The sequence below is a fragment of the Penicillium hispanicum genome (assembly GCF_028827665.1).
Source record: "Penicillium hispanicum strain IBT 35686 chromosome Unknown utg000004l_segment0_segment0, whole genome shotgun sequence".
Taxonomy (NCBI): domain Eukaryota; kingdom Fungi; phylum Ascomycota; class Eurotiomycetes; order Eurotiales; family Aspergillaceae; genus Penicillium; species Penicillium hispanicum.
The window spans coordinates 436,801-455,548 of NW_026623196.1; the positions used below are offsets into that span (position 1 = coordinate 436,801).

Below are 18,748 nucleotides of genomic sequence, written 5' to 3' on the forward strand. Positions count from 1 at the left end.
AGCAATGCTGTATTTCGATCTGCAACTTTCCACCAGTTCCGAAGGTTCTGATGATTATTCAATATGATTCTCGGTTCTGTCACATGCCTTTCCCAGTAGCCTTTCATATATGTAAATCTAGCAACAGCCTCCTGACCAGCCACTCCCTTTGCGCATCGCATCGTCCATACCCAAAGTGACAGTTCTCGGCATCCCTGTGTTGGCACCCCCAGAAGCGCCAAATCCCTTGACCCCGCTACGGCGATCATTGAGGTCATACCTACCGGCTTCGATATTGCGGTAGATTCGTTCAGCAACCTCCAAAAAGGCCCGCTCTACACCATCTCCAGACTTGGCACTGGTTTCAACGTAGCGGACAACATTGTTCAAACGGCACCATTCCTCTGCCTCTCGCTGGGTGACCTGTCTTTGATTTGCTTCGGACCCGTGCCCAGCTAAGTCCCTTTTATTGCCGACAAGAATGACCACGATGCCATCTTCAGCAATTTGGCGTAAGTCCTGAAGCCACTGGGCACAAGAGACGAAAGTTGAGCGCCTGGATATGTCAAAAACCAGAAGAGCCCCGGAAGCCCCCCGGAAGTAGGACCGGGTGATGGATTTGTATGTTTCTTGGCCCGCGGTATCCCAGAGGGAGAGTTTCATTCGTTTCTGAGATGGGGATTCCTGTGGTTTCTGTGGCGGAGTGGGCAGACCCGAGGCCATAGGTTCCTCTGGAGGTTTGTCATTGAGAGGGTCAGAGGAGCTTTGGGGCAGCCCGTCTAGTCTTAAATCCAAGGAGGCTGGTGGCCCAACAGGGACAATCCTTGACCCAAACTCAACCCCTATGGTAACATCATGAGAAAGGGAAAATCGACCTTCGCATAGGCGAATGGTAAGCTAGAGCTGCATTAACATTCATCCCCATATCCATGTCGGTAGAAATTCACGACTTACGCTGGACTTGCCGGTGCCAGAGTCACCAATGCAAACAAGTTTAGCAATATAATCCCATGGCTGTGACATGGAGGGAAGAGGGAGGAACAAGAGCGAGCTAGAGATAGAGAGGACCTAAATGCCCAAGATAGATGCAGCTGTGACGTTCACGAGCATCTCGGGCGGGCATGATTATCAGTGCTGAGTCAGCTATCGGGGCCTGACCTGCTCGGATGACGCCTGCATCGCCTGAACAATGATCTTCCTTGCTCCTGTTTGTACTCCTTCCTGTTCTTCTGAAAGGGTCGGGTAGCAGGCTCCCAGGTTCATTTCAGGGTCTCACCTTCTAGCTGTGTATTTGGACCTTCTCAGACAACTCCTCCAGATACCTCTCACACCATCTCCACACCGTTCCCCCAAATAGTGGGCCATGTTCTCGGAATGTATGTAGTCTTGGTATTGCTGCAGTTCTGTGGTGACTAACGACAACCGTTTCAGATGCCTCACGCTTCCTTGCTCAGTCGCAGTCGCGGGTCACATCCCGGCCGGACGAGCTTCAGAGAAGTGGTCGTGCCCGCCCAAACCAACAGCGACAAGGCAGTTCGCGGAACCCTTCTTCCCGTTCTTTCGCGAGGATGAGCGATCCCTATCGGCCTGGTGTATCTCAGATCTCCAAGTTCCCATTTGCCTCCAGGGCTTCGGCGCAACCCGCCCCTCTCTTCTACAGTGCCACCGATGAATTTCGGGAAGAAGACGATGAGACGGAGCATGAGCGTGAGATTGCAGACTTCTATGCATTACAGCGATCAAGGCGCCACTTTGGGGACAGCAACCTGAAAAATCCCTCAGAACCTGGTGATGATTCGGAAAATTCCGTGAGCCTCGACGGGGAGCACTTCTCATACGACGATCGACCCGGTAATGGCAAGGGAATCAAGAGCTCCTGGCGTGGAGAGAAACCAATATCTACTGCCGACCAGTCCAGAATTGGAGCCCTTGCGGAAGTCGTGGGCCCAGGAGAGTCAGAACAAGGGTCTAGCCTCAGTCTAGAGAGCAGCAAAGCCAGAGGGCACCTGGTTGATATTGGGTTGGAGGACTCCCTTCGGGCCCCTCTCGGCAATGACGACTATGCACCATCCGAGACGATGGGCGATGAGCCTCCGATCCAGCGTTTCCGAGAGACACCATTCGTGAAAGGGAGCGCTTTTGAATTCCGTACGCCTGGGACTTCTGGAGAACAGACTAACCACTTTGACCCAAGTGCTTCTCGGCCGCCGAGCTCAACAGGTTCATTCCCAACTTCTATTTCGCCGCTTGTATCAGAAAGTACAGTGCACGATGCTTTCTGGGGCCAACTATTCTTGATATCCCTCGCTGGTCTGTTTGCAACGGCATTTCTGGTCTACCTTCATACATCCACTCCGTCCGGAGACAAGGCGAAATGGGGTGACACAATCTATTTCACCGTGCGTGGTTCATTCTTCCTCCTTGGAATATACACCCTTGTCTCGGTTTTTGTCTCTCTGTTCTGGCTAGCTCTGCTGCGATCTTACGTCCGACTGTTGGTCTACGTCATAATCGTGGCCGTCCCTATCATTCTATATTCATTTTTCCTGTATCCTTTCATCTCGAGTTTCAAGGGTGCATGGCACGGATCCAGTGTTCAAGACAAGGCAATGCGTTGGGGATCCATCGTTCCATTCTTAATGGCCAGTCTGTGGATCTACAATGTCGTGCGAGGCCGTCGGTCAATAGGAAAAGCGATCGGTGTCCTTGAATTCTCGTGTCGAATTTTGACTGCAAACCGCGAGCTGCTTGCCATGGGGTTGGGTGTTCTTGTCTGCGTGGTCTCCTGGACGTGGATCTGGATGCTCATGTTCACTCGGGTATTCCTAGGTGGCCACCTGGCCGGCCCGAGATCTTTCATCATTGACTTGAGCAGCTGGTGGCTGGGAGTCTATTTCGTGATGATCTACCTATGGTCTATCGGAGTGATCGCCGGAGTCCAACGCGCTGTTACGGCCGCAACGGTGAGCCAGTGGTACTTCCACCGTCTGGCAAGTCCTGCACCTACTTCCAGGCAAATTGTCCAGGCGGCAATTATCCATGCTTCCACCACCCTGTTCGGCACAATTTGTTTCTCTCGGCTCATGGGGCTACTGATCAGACTCCCTGTAATCCTGCTTCCGAGTCGTATCTCCTCGGTGCTGAGTCTCTTTGCCTATTCCCTCATTCCCACGCCGATCGCCTACCTCACGAATCCTCTTTCCCTGACATATGCTGCCATTCATTCCCAGCCGCTTTCTGCTTCTGCTCGTGGGCTGAGCCAAATGTCTGTGCTTGCTTCATCAGCGGCCTCGACATCTTTGCATCCCGGCACTTATTCTCGCTCTCCTGGGACCACCACATCTTTGGTCTCATACCGGCTCTCCAAATTAATTCTCCATGCTGCTCGCTTTATCATGTCTTTGGCTCTGGGGTTTGGTGGCTGGGTCACTGCTGCTCGGGGCCTGGATACCTCCGCCACTGGTGGTTCTATTCGTGGTAGCCTGTATGCCTATGTGGTTGGTCTCATAGCGGGTGCGATTGGCTGGAGCATATTAGGTGCTATCGAGAACATCATCGCGGATATCGTGGATGCCTCCGTGGTATGCTGGGCTAGCGAGATTGGCGTCTATGGTCGGGAAGCCCGCTACTGCCGCGAGGCTGGATGGCTCTTTGGTGACTCAAAGTCGAACTTTCAAGCTGACTTTCGGGATGTCTAATTCCTCTAATTCCTCTTCCCTCTTCTGCCTCTCTTGAAGGCATATGTCTTCCTTACGACGATGATTTTTCCCCGACTTGTTTCCTGGTTTATAGCTGAGCGACATGATATTGCAATTGAGCTCCAGTGACAACGAACTGGCGGTATCAAGACAATAGCGTCTTTTCTTGTCTCTATTTTCGGTTCCCTTTATTTCATCTTATTATCCCCGACAATAGATGGGAGCATGTAAGTATGCGATGAATGAAGGATTCACTGTATCGAAGAATATATGCAAACATCAAATAGCTACATTAGAACAGAATCCAGGGTTCGTGGTATCATGGGAAAATCGCGTAAAATGCAAAAGCCTTGGGACGCCGTATTACCTATCGCTCGAGCTGCAAGACAGGCAAACACTGGATGAAAAAGAAGGGGGTAAGAGGACCATTGTGTGTCGTTGGTCAGTCAAATATTAAAGGCCAAGACGTCCTTTCCACTCCACGCTTTCTTGCGCGCACCACTCCGTGAGAACGGACCATCCAAAACGTACCACTTCAATCGGAGAAGTTGTAGCACCCAACGGAAGGAAGTAGTCACCGGTATAGTCCCCTGGCTTGAGAGACGTTTTACCTCGTTCGGCATGGTTGTGGGACCGCCGAGACCAAGTGGTGGGAAACTCACGACTCAGCACATCTTCAGAGAGCCCTCGAGTGCCTTCCAGCCACAATTTCTGCGATTCCTTATAGTTTTCGAGAAGTCGGTTCTTTAGGTCCGAAAATTCTTTGCGGGATTTCTTGTTTTCATCCGAGAGGACCGAGTTGCCGTCGCTACCCGGTGTAGGCACCGGTGTATGTTCTCCCGGTAGCGGGCTGGCAGCAAAGCGCTCAAGATCCAACACATGAATAGAGTCAAAAGAAACAGCCCCCAGGAGTAGACAGAGGCTATGCAAGACGGGGTACGAGGCACAGTTCTTCTTGACCACTCGCCAGTACGCCAGAATGGACCGCCAAGTAGAAGAATCTCCAATCTGTCGTGCAAGAACTTTAGATTGGTCATCGGCCACAAAGGCAAGAATGAAGCACATGATCGCCTCAATAGCGGTTACGGCAGCTAATTTCTCATCTGTGAGCGAAACTCCACTCTTGGCCGTATATCGTTCTGCAGCATGTTTCAAGTCCCGACCAATGCTGCCGAATTTTTGGTACTCATCTCGCCAGACTCGGCGCTCGTTGTTTCGAGAGCGGTTATCATGCTGGGAAGGTGACCCCTTCGCGCCAGGGTCAACAGAATGGCGTTTGTTCGCCGGATTAGTTGGTGTCTTGCCATCGCCATCTCTAAGGTCGACTTGTCGCGGAGCCGAGCCTTTGGAATCTTTCACCGGCGTTAATGAAAGGGCCTTGTCTCTATCATGTGTAGATGGAAGTGTGCTCGAGGAAAACGGAGCTGGCGTGTGGGTTTTCGAGACAGAGCCTTTGGCTTCCTTGCCGCGGTCACCTGGGACATTCCGGCGGATTGACCCTGTCTCTTCCCGTTTCTTTTCAACGTTGGAGGCGTCGTCAAAGTCCGTTTCCTGGCTAGGTGGAGAATCCGGCTGATGCAGTTTCCTTTTACCGGAAAATTTAAGTAGCCCCTCGACCCGTCTTCGATTAGCCTTCCCATATCGTAATTTCACCACCATGAGATTGGTTTGATTGGCATCTTTGGATGGAACGCCTGTACGGCTGCTTTGGAAACTTGGATTGCTACTGCTGTTCGAAGGTGGCGTTCGAGCGTGGATGGCACGATCTCCTCTAGGCTTGGATATTACCGTTTCACGTTTTGGGGATTCGCGAGTTGGTGATCGTTCCTCAAGCCTCGCTAGTTCCTTTTCGATATCTGGAGGAAGAGTAGGGGAAAGCAGCCGGGGAAGTTTGGGTCCCGAGGTCGGCGGAAGGGTGGGAGAAAGGAGGACGGGCAGTCTTGGAGAGTTCGATTTGACCGTAGCGGCTTCGATGCGTATGTCTTTTTCGGGGGATAACCGTGGTTTTTTAGGGGAATGTATGCCTAGACCTTTCGTCGGTGAAAGGGCAAGATGATCGAGCTCAGATGTCGAGGGTCGCTTGTTCGGGAATTTCTCGGAAGGAGGGTGCAAATGTAACTTCGATGAGTTCAGGGTTGATTCGCGTTTATCGCGCTTCACAGGTTGAGGTTTGGGTGCTTGCGGTAGTTCTTCGCTCTTAGTAAGTTTCGGTTTGTCCTGGACTCCCTGGTCATGCTTTGCCGGGGCCATGACTGCGCCACTATTTTTCTGGTTCTTATAGTCGTTCAGACTGATCTTCTTCTTGGTCACTGTTTCTTTCAGGCTGGCCGGCGCACTCGGAGCCATGGGCCGGTCGGGCATCATGCGCCCCATCTCGTCGGACCAGTCTCCCACCGCCACGAGTAGGGAGTCTCCGTCGTGGTGAGTGAGAAAGGTCATATATTGAAGCTGCTGTTCCTCTGAGCTGAAGGGTCGGTCATGGCCGACTGCCCAATTGTTCGCAGAGCGAGATCCTAGGCGGAAAGGCGCACTTGTCGGGAGAGTGAGAAGGTAAGGATGGAGGGGAAGTATGTTGTCAGAGAGGTGTTTTAGTCGTTGATTTAGGACCTCAAGGCCGGAGGCAGAAGATCGGCTGGTGCGTTGAGAAAGTGTTGTGTCCGCAGAGGGGGGCGTAGCGTTCACCGACATCGCAGTCCGCGGAGGATGTGACTAGCCTGTTCACCATCGAATAAAAGACGCCAGCGAGGGCTCCGAAGAGGATTCACGAGCTGGGAGGCGTGTCACCAACGCTGTGGTTGGACCCTATAAAAAAAAGTACATATAGCATGCGCCTGGAAGGGGACGAGGGTCAAAACATCGAGTCGAGGGCGGTTAGATGTGCACCGGGACCCTAAAGAGGCTCCTCAAGGCATCTTATGCTCAAAAAAAATGCCTGATCAAGAGCCTCTCGAAGCGAACACAGGCAATGCAAAGTGAAGAGCCAGTCCCTGTAGGCGCAGACGGTGAAGGTGAAGGTGAATGGGGATTCCGTCCGGGAGTTCCACTTCGGGACTGCCCACCTCGCCGCTTTTGGGCCGTTCCGCCTTTCAGCTTGGATAATCTGCGCCCGGTCCAGATGCACAAGGACACGCCGGCCTGCGAGTGAGGAATGTAGCAGGGCTCTCTGCTCGTAAGAAGCAATCCTCTGGGCGGAGGAAAAAAAAAAGAAAAAAAAAAAGAGGGAGAATATAGGTGACCAAGGACTAATGCCGCAGTACGCCTGTAACTATATCTATCGTCGAGTCTACACACGTATACTTGAGAGCTTGAAGCTTATAAGTGGAAGCCTTGAGAGAATCGTCGCAATGTGTGACCAAGGACTATATACTGGCCGTGAGTTCACGAACGGTCATCTGCCGCAAACCTGGCTCGCCAAAACGCTCGGTAATGTTGCTGTTCGCCGAGCTGTGAGATGTCATCCACCTCTTGTGGCGTCAACTTGAATGCTAGGACACGCAGGTAACTAGCCAAGCGAGACTCTTTGCTGCTGGTGGTAATTGCGATACAGCCACGATCAAGAGTCCAGCGCAATAAAATCTCAGACTCGCTGACTGCGTACTTGGTAGCCAAAGCTGACAGCAACGGGTCGAGTGGCCCCCCCGATGCACGAGTGATTGGTACCAGGCCCGCATAGCCGACAGTCTTGATCCCTTTGCTCTCCTGGAAAGGAACGAGCTTCTCGTGTTGAAGATAGGGATGGAACTCAATCTGGTTCACCACGGGAATAACTTTGGCAGTTTTAAGAATGGTTTCCAGGTGACTCTGCACAAAGTTGGACACCCCAATCGAGCGGGCTTTTCCAGCTTCTTTCACTTTTTCCATGGCAGCCCAAGCAGCTTGGAGCTCCCCTTCAGTGGTTGCAAAGAACGGAGCGTGGATAAGATACCTAAGGTTCAGCCGTGAGCTTCATGCCCGGGCTGGATACCTGGAGATTACTTACAGATCAACGTGGTCAAGCTGAAGCTTCTCCAAGCTCGCGTCGATGGCCGCAGGAATATCGACGATGTTATCTTTCACCTTGGTCGTTACGAACAGCCTCTCGCGAGGAAGCCCACTCTCCTGAATAGCCTGACCTAGGTCCTGTTCTGTTCGGTAGACCTCTGCTCCGTCAAGGTGACGATATCCGAGTTTCACTGCGCTCTTGGCCGTCTCGACCAGATCGCGATTTATCTCATCGTCCTTGGAGATCTTATACCACGCAGTACCAGTCCCATATCCGAGCTGTGTCCAGTGGTTAGCCCCAGGTCTTGTGGACCGTGAAGATGCAAGGCGCTCACGATCGGAATCTCAGTGCCATCATTGAGCTTGGTGGTCGGGATCGTGTTGACGGTGTTGGCCATGCCGAGATGTGAGGTGGTTGTGGTCTCTCGTCATCTCCCCTCCTGCTAGATAAATCCAAGCACACCAGGAGGGGCAGGTGTCGGAGCGGGTCTATTCCGCGCACAGAACGAAGGCCGATTCGCTCATGGGAAGGAACTACCTCGATAGTATGGATTCTGTAACGGCCCTGCTTGCCCGAGTAATTTTACGAAGACCTGGGCGAGTCGCGCTTAATAATTGCCATGATGTCATTCGCGCCGCTTTGACGCAACGTTTATCAGATCCCAAGTCGCGCGAGAGAACAGCCGCAGTAACATCCATGATCTCGACTCGCGTGCTTCGTGTCAGGCCAGGACATAAGCGTATGTCGCCGAGAATCCCCCCGCCTTGGTCGGTTCAGAAACGATTAGGTCAAATGGCTTCGCATCTTTCAACGGGCACCACAGGCATGTCCTTGGCTGATCTGCCGAAGTCGAATGTCTTTACATCTAAGCTTCCTCCAGACCCGGCCTTCGAGACACCAGAGTCTTCGCACAGAGCGCCCCGGGAAACCTTGGGTCCCCGCATGGTCAAGGGAGCTCTCTTCACATTTGTTCGACCGGAGCAAGTCGAGAAGCCGGAGCTGCTCGGGGTCAGTCCAAAGGCCATGGAGGACTTGGGCTTGAATCCCGGAGAGAAAGATTCACCGCGATTCAAATCTTTGGTCAGCGGCAATGAAATCTGGTGGAGCGAGGAAGAAGGGGGCATCTACCCATGGGCTCAATGTTATGGTGGTAAGTCTTTCTATCATGCAAACGCCCCGGAATTGACTAAACTGGTATCATTACAGGCTGGCAATTGTTAGATGATCCACCCACTTCTGGAAAATAGGACGAACTAAGACTAACAAATTCGCAGTGGTTCATGGGCCGGGCAGCTTGGAGATGGAGTATGTGGACGCCATCAGCCTTTCCAGAAGAGAGAACAAAATGACTAATGCGTCAATAGCGTGCGATTAGTCTTTTTGAGACCAGAAACCCGCACTCCGATACACGGTACGAGCTACAATTGAAAGGGGCGGGTAAGACACCGTACTCGCGCTTCGCGGATGGGAAGGCGGTTCTTCGATCGAGCATTCGAGAGTACATCGTCTCCGAAGGTAATCGACTCTTCAACAACCACCCTCTAGACCCCCGGAATGACTGAGAATATCTAGCTCTCAACGCCCTCGGTGTGCCAACCACTCGCGCCTTATCCTTGACCCTACTACCCCAGACAAAAGTACTGAGAGAACGCATCGAGCCCGGGGCGATAGTGGCTCGATTTGCTGAGTCTTGGCTGCGAATCGGGACCTTTGATCTTCTGAGAGTCCGCGGAGACCGTGAATTAATTAGGAAACTTGCAACATATATCGCAGAAGACGTCTTCGGTGGATGGGGAAACCTACCTGCCGCTGTGTCAGTTGGAGAAGGCCAATCGACCGCAGAGATGGACAGCCCGAAGAGAGAACTTCCCCCCGACAAGGTACAGACCCATGAAGACGTCGACGAGAATCGGTTTGCACGACTGTATCGCGAAATCACTCGGCGAAATGCAAAGACCGTGGCTGCGTGGCAGGCGTATGGGTTTATGAACGGCGTGCTGAATACCGACAATACGTCCATCTACGGCTTGTCGCTCGACTATGGCCCATTTGCATTTATGGATAATTTTGACCCCCAGTACACCCCGAATCACGACGATCACATGCTGCGATATTCATACAAAAACCAGCCCAGCATTGTTTGGTGGAACTTGGTTCGACTCGGCGAATCCCTGGGGGAGCTACTCGGGGCTGGAAGGAATGTGGACGACGAAAGCTTCATCAAAGATGGCGTCACAGAAGACATGGAACCGGAAATAATCAAGCGTGCAGAAACGATCATCCAGCGAACTGGGGAAGAGTTCAAGGCAGTCTTTCTGAACGAATACAAGCGATTGATGTGCCAGAGGCTGGGACTCAAAACACATAAGGAGTCGGATTTCCAAAATCTCTTCTCAGAGATGCTTGACACGCTTGAGGTCCTAGAGCTAGACTTCAATCACTTCTTTCGACGTCTTGCAGGGCTGTCGCTGGCTGATCTAGAGACCGAGGAGCAGCGCATCCAAGCAGGGTCGATCTTCTTTCACGTCGAAGGATTCGGCGGGATTGGCTACACTGACGCCTCTGCTAGGGCTCGCATTGCCAAATGGCTTGAGAGCTGGCGAGCTCGAATACTGGAAGACTGGGGAGCGGAAAGGGACAATGAAAGGCAAAAGGCCATGAAGGCCGTGAACCCGAACGTAAGGCTTTTTACCCCGGGTCCCTTTCTCAAATCATGTGCATTCGATTGGACTGACCGTACACTCGTTTAGTTTGTGGCCCGAGGATGGATTCTAGATGAGGTGATCGAACGAGTAGAGCGCAAAGGAGACCGGGAGATTCTGGGTCGGGTGATGCAGATGTGCCTCAGCCCGTTCAATGACGAATGGGGCCTTCTTAAGGCAGAAGAGGAGCGCTTCTGTGGCGACGTCCCCAAGTACAAGCGAGCGATGATGTGCAGCTGTAGCTCGTGATTGGATTGATGCTCTACATACCTTAAGACCTCAAGGTTTTAGTTTACTGGAGAGTAGATATGCATTTCCCCATGCACCTAAAGTATCTCCTGTAACGCGCCCAAGAAAGGAATTCCACGTAACCCCCCATTTTTTTTTCTGCAAGCCATATCGCCTGTTGCACTTCGCTTTCCACGCGAGAGCCCGGTAGACACGGAAGGAAATTCAGATGACCGCAAGAGGAAATGAAGCATCATGCGAAAGAAAGCCCATGGTCGTGATTCAAGCCGTGAGTGATAATACAAAATTCAAACGAACCCCGGGGAAATAGACATTTTCAGATCGTGGCGCATGCAAAATAGTATCGTTTAATTCCGGAAATCCCTCATGAAAAGGACAAGACGAAAGAAAAGACGTTGCAAGTTCCAGCAGATTAGTTGGGGCAAGCAGCCTGAACGTGACCGGGCTGCTTGCACTTGTAGCACACCCGCTCGCCGCGAGCCTCGGTAGTGCAGTCACGGGAGACATGGCCAACCTCGCCGCCTATTGTTCCTTGGTTAGCTTGTGTCGTTATTTGCATCCCCATGGCCGTTGCTGGTAGAGAGAAAGAAGAGGAGGGCAAGATGAGAGACTGACAGTTGTAGCACTTTTGACCCTGTGTGCAGTCACGAGCCATGTGGCCGAATCCACCGCATGAGTAGCAAGTCTGAGGACGACTACCATAAGAACCGTAGCCACCGTAGTTGCCACCCTGAGGGCAGTTGCGGGCAATGTGGCCAACCTGGCCGCACTTGTAGCACTCCTGAGCACCGCCGGCAGCACCGAAGCTGCCACCGGCACCACCCTGAGGGCATTCACGAGAAAGGTGGCCGGTCATACCGCAGCGGTAGCAAGTGCGCTCCTTCTGAGGGTTCGGGCACTCGCGGTCTAGGGAGACATGTCAATTTCAAACAACATCGACCACCATCGTAATATTCTGCATCGACTTACTCACGTGGCCCTCGCCACCACAGTTATAGCTATTTCGAGAGTCAATGATCAGTTCCACTGCACATGACCAAAAATGAAGATGGAGACGCGAAAGGAAAGAAATTGAAAAAAACCCCCCAAGAAAAAAAAATCGAGAGACAAAAGAGAAAAACTCACCAGGTGGGAGTACCCTTCTTAGGGCAATCCTTGGCCTAGAGATAATATATTAGCACCAAACTGATCGGTTGAGGTTGGCACTCCAAAGCTCAGAGAGCCCTAACGAGAGCCCATCACACCAATGGGTTTGCCCATACCTGGTGAGAGGCGTCACCGCCTACGGAGAAAACATGTCAGTCAAAAAACCACCCGATGCGATTAGGACAAGCCTGTGAATTGTAGGAAGGAGGCACATCGAGATGTGCTACAAAGAAGGAAAGGTGGTATTAAGATGACACTTGGCAACTCGAGAGGTATGATAGTAGTTCCTCTTCAGCCGCAAGCTTCCACTGTGCGGATCATACGCGCACAGCGAGGGACCTGAAGGGATCGGGGAACCAGGGACGCACAATTGTAGCAGGCACGAGAGCGAGGATCCATTCTTATGGTGTTAATCGAGACGAGCGAAAGCTGTTTGAAGGGGCGGGGACGGTTGCGAAGGTAAGAAGGAGTCGATGAAGGAGGACGGGTGAGAAGTTGAGGAATTTTGTAGTGCGGGGGCCTGAGGAGAAAACTTCCCGCGTGCTGAAGACTGGAACTGCGCGGGCGCGGCGCAACCGAATGATCAAGGGCAAAAAGCCCCGTCCGTCCCTTTCCTCCACCAAACCACAATGACGTCGAATTAACCCTCAATGTAGTTAATGAAGATTCGATTTTGCTGGCTTGCCTGGTGTTTTTGCTTCGGTCGCATTCCAATTCCCTCGGGAAAAGGAAAAGAGGGCTCGATTGCCGGATAGGTTCGCCGTACAGCCCTCCACGCCACAGAATGCCATTCCTCTATGGAATCCATCCAAGTTGACTTTCGCCTATACAGAACACCCAGATCGTGCAGCTGTATCAGGTATTGGTACAACTTGAAGTCTTGCTGCTGTATGTCCCCTTGCCAGACTCCGCAGCACCGGATATTGAGCCATTTCCCAATCTCAGAATGACGGATAGTCGGTAATCTCTTCCATTTTCCGTCATTGAAACCCCTAGACCGATTTACGTAGGGTACAATGATCCACAGAAGGGGTCCGTCGACGTGGACGTGGACGTCGGACAGCACGGCTGACCAACATTGGGGGTTTCAATGGGCACCGAGATCAGACAGGAGTCAAATTTCAATCCACGGGGGGTGCCATGTGGAAAACCAGGGCGAAGCGGCTTTTATATTAGAGGCGACACGAAGATCCGCCAGGGTCCCCGATTCGAAGCGAACGGCGAGTACCTTGTGCTACGACTCGGGCGACCGGGTTGTTGGACCTGCGTTAGCGCCCTGTCGATCGGGGTTGTTCTCCATACGTTCAAGAGTGCCTCAAAAGGCAAACATCTTCCAAATACAGAGAGCTCATTTTCCCGGTTGTATAGCAGTCGGTTTGGGCTACGTGAAGTCGTAGCATTCAAGTAGCTGCGTGCCGACGGTCTTTTCTCGGAGCAAGAGGACCCGTTCTTCGTCAAATCCCACACATTTGTGCATGTATGACAATTCCAGAGGCGCGCTGGGGTCAAATTCAAATGTATTGATCCCATGTCGGATGTGCTTGCGCACAAGACTCTGGCCCGATGGCTCGCGCGCTTTGTTTCCGAGGCTGACCTGGATGCTGCTCTCTTCCTTCAATGGCCTTTGGCTGCCTAAAGAAGCGATGGCTGTTTCAAGCTCCCAGATACGTAGTTCTTCGCCCCGAGAACTTACCGATACTGCCTTTCCGCGGTTGGTCACTTGAACGGCAGATACGGAGGATGTGTGGCCCCAGAGTCGCTGACCACCACGCACAAAAAGACTTGTTGAATTCGAGACCACGAGGTACATAGTCAACGTATTATCCGCATGTGAAGTTAACAAGTATGGGTGGGAGTATGACATGGATGTCGGGGGCTGCTGATGCACGATAGAAGGTGTTGCTGGAGCCGCGAACTGCTGACCATCCATGGGATCATTGGTGGCAGAATGCCGCCGTTGGACTGATGGTGACCGACCGTACGATGGCCGCGCTCCGTATTGAGAATCCACAGTACTGGCAAGCCGAGAACCAAGTTGCTGGCCACTTTTGTCCAGACGAAGTTCTTGGATTCCCAAGCACCACCCGCAGCCAATGTGAAAGAAGCTGTACACTATTGTGGCTGTGATATCTAAAGGGGAAACGCGGAGCGAAAGGGTGATCGGCGCAACCATGTTGTCTGCCTGGAGTGAGGCAATTTCACGAGGCTCCGCACCGTCGATGATCGTATCAGGCCGAGTTTGGAGAGTGTATAACGACAGAATTTTGTGTTGGGAAACCATCAACAAATATGGGGATGATAAAGCCATAGTTGTAATAGCCCCGTCGCTGACACCAGAATGAGAGGAGCGTAAGCTCAGCTGGTATGTTTGAACATTCAGAGTGTAACGGTTGAAACAGCCATTCTCAAATCCCACCATGACTTCCTGCTCTTCCAGTAATTCGCTTACTGCTAAAGCAGTTGGACGCACTGTAGATGCTGGCGGGAGGTCGAAGAAAGAAGTTTGTGCTAGACAGGTAGTTGGATCTTTGGCAGCCCACGCTCGAAGTCCGTGCGCGGCATCAGCTGTATAAACTATACCGCAACAGAGCTTGACTAGCACTGGAGGGCATGGTTGCTGAGCAAACTCGACCTCTGTCACCCGGCAGAGTCCGTGGGACCAATTATGCCGGAGACGATACTGCCGTTTCCAATTGGTCACCTTTCCCTCTTTAGCTAAGTGGCCATGATCAAGCCACGTCGAGACTTTAGGCGAATACTCTGTTCTGGCTGGCAGCGTGGAGCGCCTGGTGCTAGCTAGTCGACGGGCACGAGGACGCACCCACTGCGAATAATACTGCCGTTTCCAAAGCTCCGAATCTCCACTCAGCGCATGGAACCTGTGAGATAGCCTAACCAAAAGTTTCAGCAATGTGCTAAAGAAGAACAAAAATGCTGTCACATACCTCTGGCAGATGTTCAATGATGAGACGGGAAGAAATGACAGAATATGTAGCAAAAGCTCATCACTCAGCAAAGAAAGCCGATCGACCGGGCTTGTCACAGCATCCCGGGAGCGTTTTGCTGGAGGTGAATGCAACTGTGAGCCACTTCTAAGGCGTTTGGGCATACTGCTTGTGCGTCCAATCACACATCTGGAGATGTGGTTTTGTGAGGGTGCGAAGGGGAAATGTCATATGTACACAGAGAACCTCGCGCTTGCGTCAAATGCTCCCCCTTATCGCAATCCGATAAGAAGTCACGAGCTAGGCGGTGAGTATACTGCCATCCGGACGCGTCCCCAAGACCCCCAAGACCGCGTGTCATTCTGGTCATAGCCCACCACAGATAATCGATGGACATTCTCAAAGAGCTCCATGTCTCTATTGCAGAGGCATGTGAGGCCTCTTTTGACCAGGCTTTTCGGAATATGGAGTCTCAAAATGCCATCCGTGATGCAAAATTGAGCGAGACAACTCATAATGCAGCCACTACCCATATGGCCCAACAAACAGCCCACTGCAAAATTTATGAGCTCCAGTGTCACATTACGGCACTCCAGGATGAGCTGAGTCATTATGAGGCAAGCAAAAATTATCTCGAGCTTCCTGGAAAATATGCCAATCTGGAACATGACTTCGCTCCACACCATATCTGGCAACGTAACCTTCACGACGCGGATCAATTGCGAGAAGTTCTTGAACAAAAATATGCTGCACTCTACTCCAATTTACAAACAATAATCGAGAGCTGGATCAGCTTGAAATCAAAGGTTTTACAGCATAAAAGAAAGCTACGCCATTGGGACCGACAGCTGCAACGAGATGAGTTTACCCTCCTGGTTGATGGTGCACCAGTCACATTCCGGAGGATAAAACCGATGGAGACTGAAGATGCAATTCAGAATACAAACCTACAACACGACACAACAATTGAACGTCTACATTCAGAGACTGGGGTCTCTCTCCGCCCTGAATCTGTGGCTATAACCTCACCGTCGGCACAGAATGAAGATTGTGCAGCTGATGCAACGAACAACATTAAAGCTGAACCCTGCAGTACACAGATGGCTATCAGTCCTCGGATTCAGTTGAATGCCAACCCGCCTCATTCAATTCGAGAACCTACGTCATCAGAAGCATCGTCGGAGACTCCTCGCCATCTACCAGAGTTGCAGCTCCGAAAGAGAAAGCGGATTGTGCCGCCTGTGACAGCTCAGACCATAACGGGGAATCTTGAACGGCCTGTGTTAGTGAAGAACGAGCCAGTGTCAAGTCCAATACAAAGTTCAAATAATTCCCTTGGGCAGCCTTTCCCAAGTACTCAGGATCTGGATCAAATTGGGGATACAGTGCAGACCCCTATTAAACGGAATGTATACAAAGAGGTGCATTGGGAGCCCGGCTTTCTGGATAGGGAGCCAAGTTGTGCGCCGGAACAACCTCACCCACAATCATCCGTCCTGCAATCAAATGACGACCGCACATGCACGGGCAAAGTTCTGGCCAAGGAACCTGGAATGAGAAAGCAGAAGGCCATCGACTATCGTGCAATATGGTCCATGGCCGAGGATGGCGACGCTGGGGATCTTGCCAATTCTTCCCAGAAGTCCGTTTCGAGCAGCTCTGCTACTGTCCAGGCGGGCTTATCCAAGACAAGAACAAATAAGACAGCTTCCCATGGTCGCTTAGAAGGCCTTCTAGAGGGGTCCATGCCATCCAAATCATTACCCAAGTCCATTTGCCATGTTAATGGCCGACAAGAAGAAAATGACAACGCTCGAAGAAATCGTGGAAACACCGGGACGACTTCTCCACGTCTGCGTCCGCGTACGCTGCCTGTTAGTGAGCAGACATCACAGAGCGGCCCGCACGTCTATCCTGAAGAGGAGCCCTATCGATCAAGACCTCTCCACCGCCTAAATCTAGAGCATTTTAAAATCAATCCTGCGGCAAACCATGGGCTTCCTTATGCATATAACGAGGTCGTTCGGAGGAAAGAAGAACGAAAATGTCTCCCTGGCTGCACACGTCCCGGGTGCTGCGGAGATCGATTCCGAGCAATGGCTCGTCTTGGCGGGTTTCCTGCATCTACCTCCACAGAACAGAACCAGGAAAACCAAAGAACCTTGGAGGAGTACGTGGGAGATGATCTTGATTCACTGAATCATTCAAGTGCCCCAACCCGGGAAAATCTTCTCGTCGAGGCCCGAGCTCGGATGATTGCAAATCAGTACGGAAGACACCGACATAGTCACCAGCGTGCCCGAACTCCTCCCGGATTCTGGCGGACCGATATGCCCTCCACACAAGAAGTGGAGTCTGATCGAGAAGCTGCGCGGACAATGGAACGGGAGAAAGTGGAGGAGCGATATCGCGAGGCGCTGCGGCCCGGTGGACTCTGGACCTGGGCGGATGAATGATGGGATGAATATTCGCTGGCGGGTCACTTGGCGACTTGGGGACAACGTGTGTGTATGTCGGTAATCCAGTTAGTAGTGACACGTCTCATAAATTTACGCTGTATTGTTCCGTCCCTGTGCAGAAGATGGATAGGATATATACCGCAAGCATCAACCTCGGCCCGGCTGTCTTGGCGGCCCGTGACCTCTCCCGCTTCTCCCACGCGACGCAGCGCAACGACCGGTCATGACATGCTGGGGTCATGGAGGCCGTTCTGAACTTCCAGAATATCTCACCCGTAATGCTACAACCCTTTAAATGGCTGTCGCTCTACGAGGACTTTGTGACTAGGAATGCGAGCTCAGTTGGACAGGTCGAGTCCGCCCTGAGGTCGCTGACTTACATCATCCCAGGTGAGAGTTCAGAGTCCATATCAAGCTTGACTTGATGGCTAACAGCGACCGCTTCACTCAATAGGGCGGTATCGGGAATCGGAGATTGCTTCAGAATGTGGTCAGTTTTTGCATCCCTTTCCAAGGAGGGGCAGATAGTATCTAACAGGATCATGCAGTCCATTCGAGTGTGCAACTTCTATCACTCTACCATGACTCGTTGGTATCGCGAGTTATTTCTCGGCTTCCATCGCATGTCCCACGACCGCCGGCCAGTCCCCACGCCCGATACACCAAATATTGGGCTTCGCGCTCCTCGCTGTATCGCCAAGTCGCTTTTGCGCTTCAGATGCTCCAATACACGGAACTACTATGGGAGATGGCAGCACGGCGACGAGGCCAGAAAACTCGATGGCGTATTGTTGTATTCATCGAGTTCGCTAAGGCCATTTGCCGATTGCTTCTTCTTCGGTTGACAAACTCTCGGCCGTTAGTGACCCCCCCGCTACCAGAGCGGGAAGTCGACCCCCGACATAGCGAGGAGGATCAGAGTGACTGGAATGGCATGGAAACCCTTGTCAGCGAGCGGTTCTCAGATCTGAGTTGGACAATGCCTCGGACCGGACTGTCACTCCCATCGCTCCCGGACGTGAATGACGTGTCGAACTATCTCATATCGAAGGTTCTGACTGCTGATGACATCAAGCCTCCAAAGACCCTTTTGCACCGAGTGACTGGACAAGGTCAGCTGGCGGAAGCCCTGTATATCCTACGACCGGTTGTATATGCATTGGCTATGCAACGCTGGGGTGGGGATCAACGGAGCTGGCGGCCGTGGCTTATTGGATTTGGCATGGAATACGGCTGCCGACAAATCGCCAAACGAGATTTCCGAGAGCGGGTTGCTGGTGGTCTTCGGGGACTCACCGGCCTTGAGCGAGAGGAGCTGAGGAAGCGCGGATGGTCTATGGGCTGGTGGCTATTGCGAGGTGCATTCTACCAGAACGTTACGAAGTATGGATATCCCAATGCGGTATTTCTTGCATAAACTAATATGAAACAGGTCATGGCTGCAGGGTCTTACTGGCAAGGTGAAGGGAAAACCCCTTCTAGACCTGGTGGGTAGTGTGGTGGAGGACTATGAATACCTGTGGGATAATTACTACTTCTCGACCGCCACCTTGTGACTTTGGCGCGCCAATTACCTTCTCTCATGATA

At 52.1% G+C, this 18,748-nt stretch overlaps 9 protein-coding genes across 9 annotated transcripts; 4 read left to right on the top strand and 5 right to left on the bottom strand.

The window, feature by feature from the left end:
- Nucleotides 1-117: 117 nt before the first annotated feature.
- On the bottom strand, nt 118-1,002 carry N7459_003905 (uncharacterized protein; the record flags this gene model as incomplete). The annotated part of the gene is made up of 2 exons (XM_056943089.1): nt 118-876; nt 934-1,002. The coding sequence occupies 2 exons, from the start codon at nt 1,000-1,002 to the stop codon at nt 118-120; spliced, it is 828 nt and encodes a 275-aa protein (XP_056799972.1).
- A 340-nt stretch (nt 1,003-1,342) lies between these two features.
- Nucleotides 1,343-3,677, top strand: N7459_003906 (uncharacterized protein; the record flags this gene model as incomplete). Its single annotated transcript, XM_056943090.1, has 2 exons — nt 1,343-1,355; nt 1,411-3,677. 2 exons carry the CDS (start codon nt 1,343-1,345, stop codon nt 3,675-3,677), a joined length of 2,280 nt encoding a protein of 759 aa, XP_056799973.1.
- A 453-nt stretch (nt 3,678-4,130) lies between these two features.
- N7459_003907 (uncharacterized protein) lies at nt 4,131-6,365 on the bottom strand (the record flags this gene model as incomplete). The annotated part of the gene is made up of 1 exon (XM_056943091.1): nt 4,131-6,365. The coding sequence occupies one exon, from the start codon at nt 6,363-6,365 to the stop codon at nt 4,131-4,133; it is 2,235 nt and encodes a 744-aa protein (XP_056799974.1).
- Nucleotides 6,366-7,055: 690 nt separating this feature from the next.
- Nucleotides 7,056-8,056, bottom strand: N7459_003908 (aldo/keto reductase; the record flags this gene model as incomplete). Its single annotated transcript, XM_056943092.1, has 3 exons — nt 7,056-7,602; nt 7,657-7,937; nt 7,994-8,056. 3 exons carry the CDS (start codon nt 8,054-8,056, stop codon nt 7,056-7,058), a joined length of 891 nt encoding a protein of 296 aa, XP_056799975.1.
- Nucleotides 8,057-8,451: 395 nt separating this feature from the next.
- N7459_003909 (uncharacterized protein) lies at nt 8,452-10,610 on the top strand (the record flags this gene model as incomplete). The annotated part of the gene is made up of 6 exons (XM_056943093.1): nt 8,452-8,809; nt 8,866-8,875; nt 8,934-8,964; nt 9,024-9,174; nt 9,232-10,337; nt 10,410-10,610. 6 exons carry the CDS (start codon nt 8,452-8,454, stop codon nt 10,608-10,610), a joined length of 1,857 nt encoding a protein of 618 aa, XP_056799976.1.
- A 412-nt stretch (nt 10,611-11,022) lies between these two features.
- Nucleotides 11,023-12,155, bottom strand: N7459_003910 (uncharacterized protein; the record flags this gene model as incomplete). The annotated part of the gene is made up of 5 exons (XM_056943094.1): nt 11,023-11,516; nt 11,580-11,608; nt 11,736-11,770; nt 11,873-11,892; nt 12,125-12,155. The coding sequence occupies 5 exons, from the start codon at nt 12,153-12,155 to the stop codon at nt 11,023-11,025; spliced, it is 609 nt and encodes a 202-aa protein (XP_056799977.1).
- Nucleotides 12,156-13,137: 982 nt separating this feature from the next.
- N7459_003911 (WD domain protein) lies at nt 13,138-14,865 on the bottom strand (the record flags this gene model as incomplete). The annotated part of the gene is made up of 2 exons (XM_056943095.1): nt 13,138-14,647; nt 14,702-14,865. 2 exons carry the CDS (start codon nt 14,863-14,865, stop codon nt 13,138-13,140), a joined length of 1,674 nt encoding a protein of 557 aa, XP_056799978.1.
- Nucleotides 14,866-15,090: 225 nt separating this feature from the next.
- Nucleotides 15,091-17,157, top strand: N7459_003912 (SAE2 C-terminal domain-containing protein; the record flags this gene model as incomplete). The annotated part of the gene is made up of 1 exon (XM_056943096.1): nt 15,091-17,157. The coding sequence occupies one exon, from the start codon at nt 15,091-15,093 to the stop codon at nt 17,155-17,157; it is 2,067 nt and encodes a 688-aa protein (XP_056799979.1).
- A 242-nt stretch (nt 17,158-17,399) lies between these two features.
- N7459_003913 (peroxisomal membrane protein PEX16) lies at nt 17,400-18,716 on the top strand (the record flags this gene model as incomplete). The annotated part of the gene is made up of 4 exons (XM_056943097.1): nt 17,400-17,550; nt 17,615-17,650; nt 17,709-18,543; nt 18,593-18,716. The coding sequence occupies 4 exons, from the start codon at nt 17,400-17,402 to the stop codon at nt 18,714-18,716; spliced, it is 1,146 nt and encodes a 381-aa protein (XP_056799980.1).
- Nucleotides 18,717-18,748: the final 32 nt, after the last annotated feature.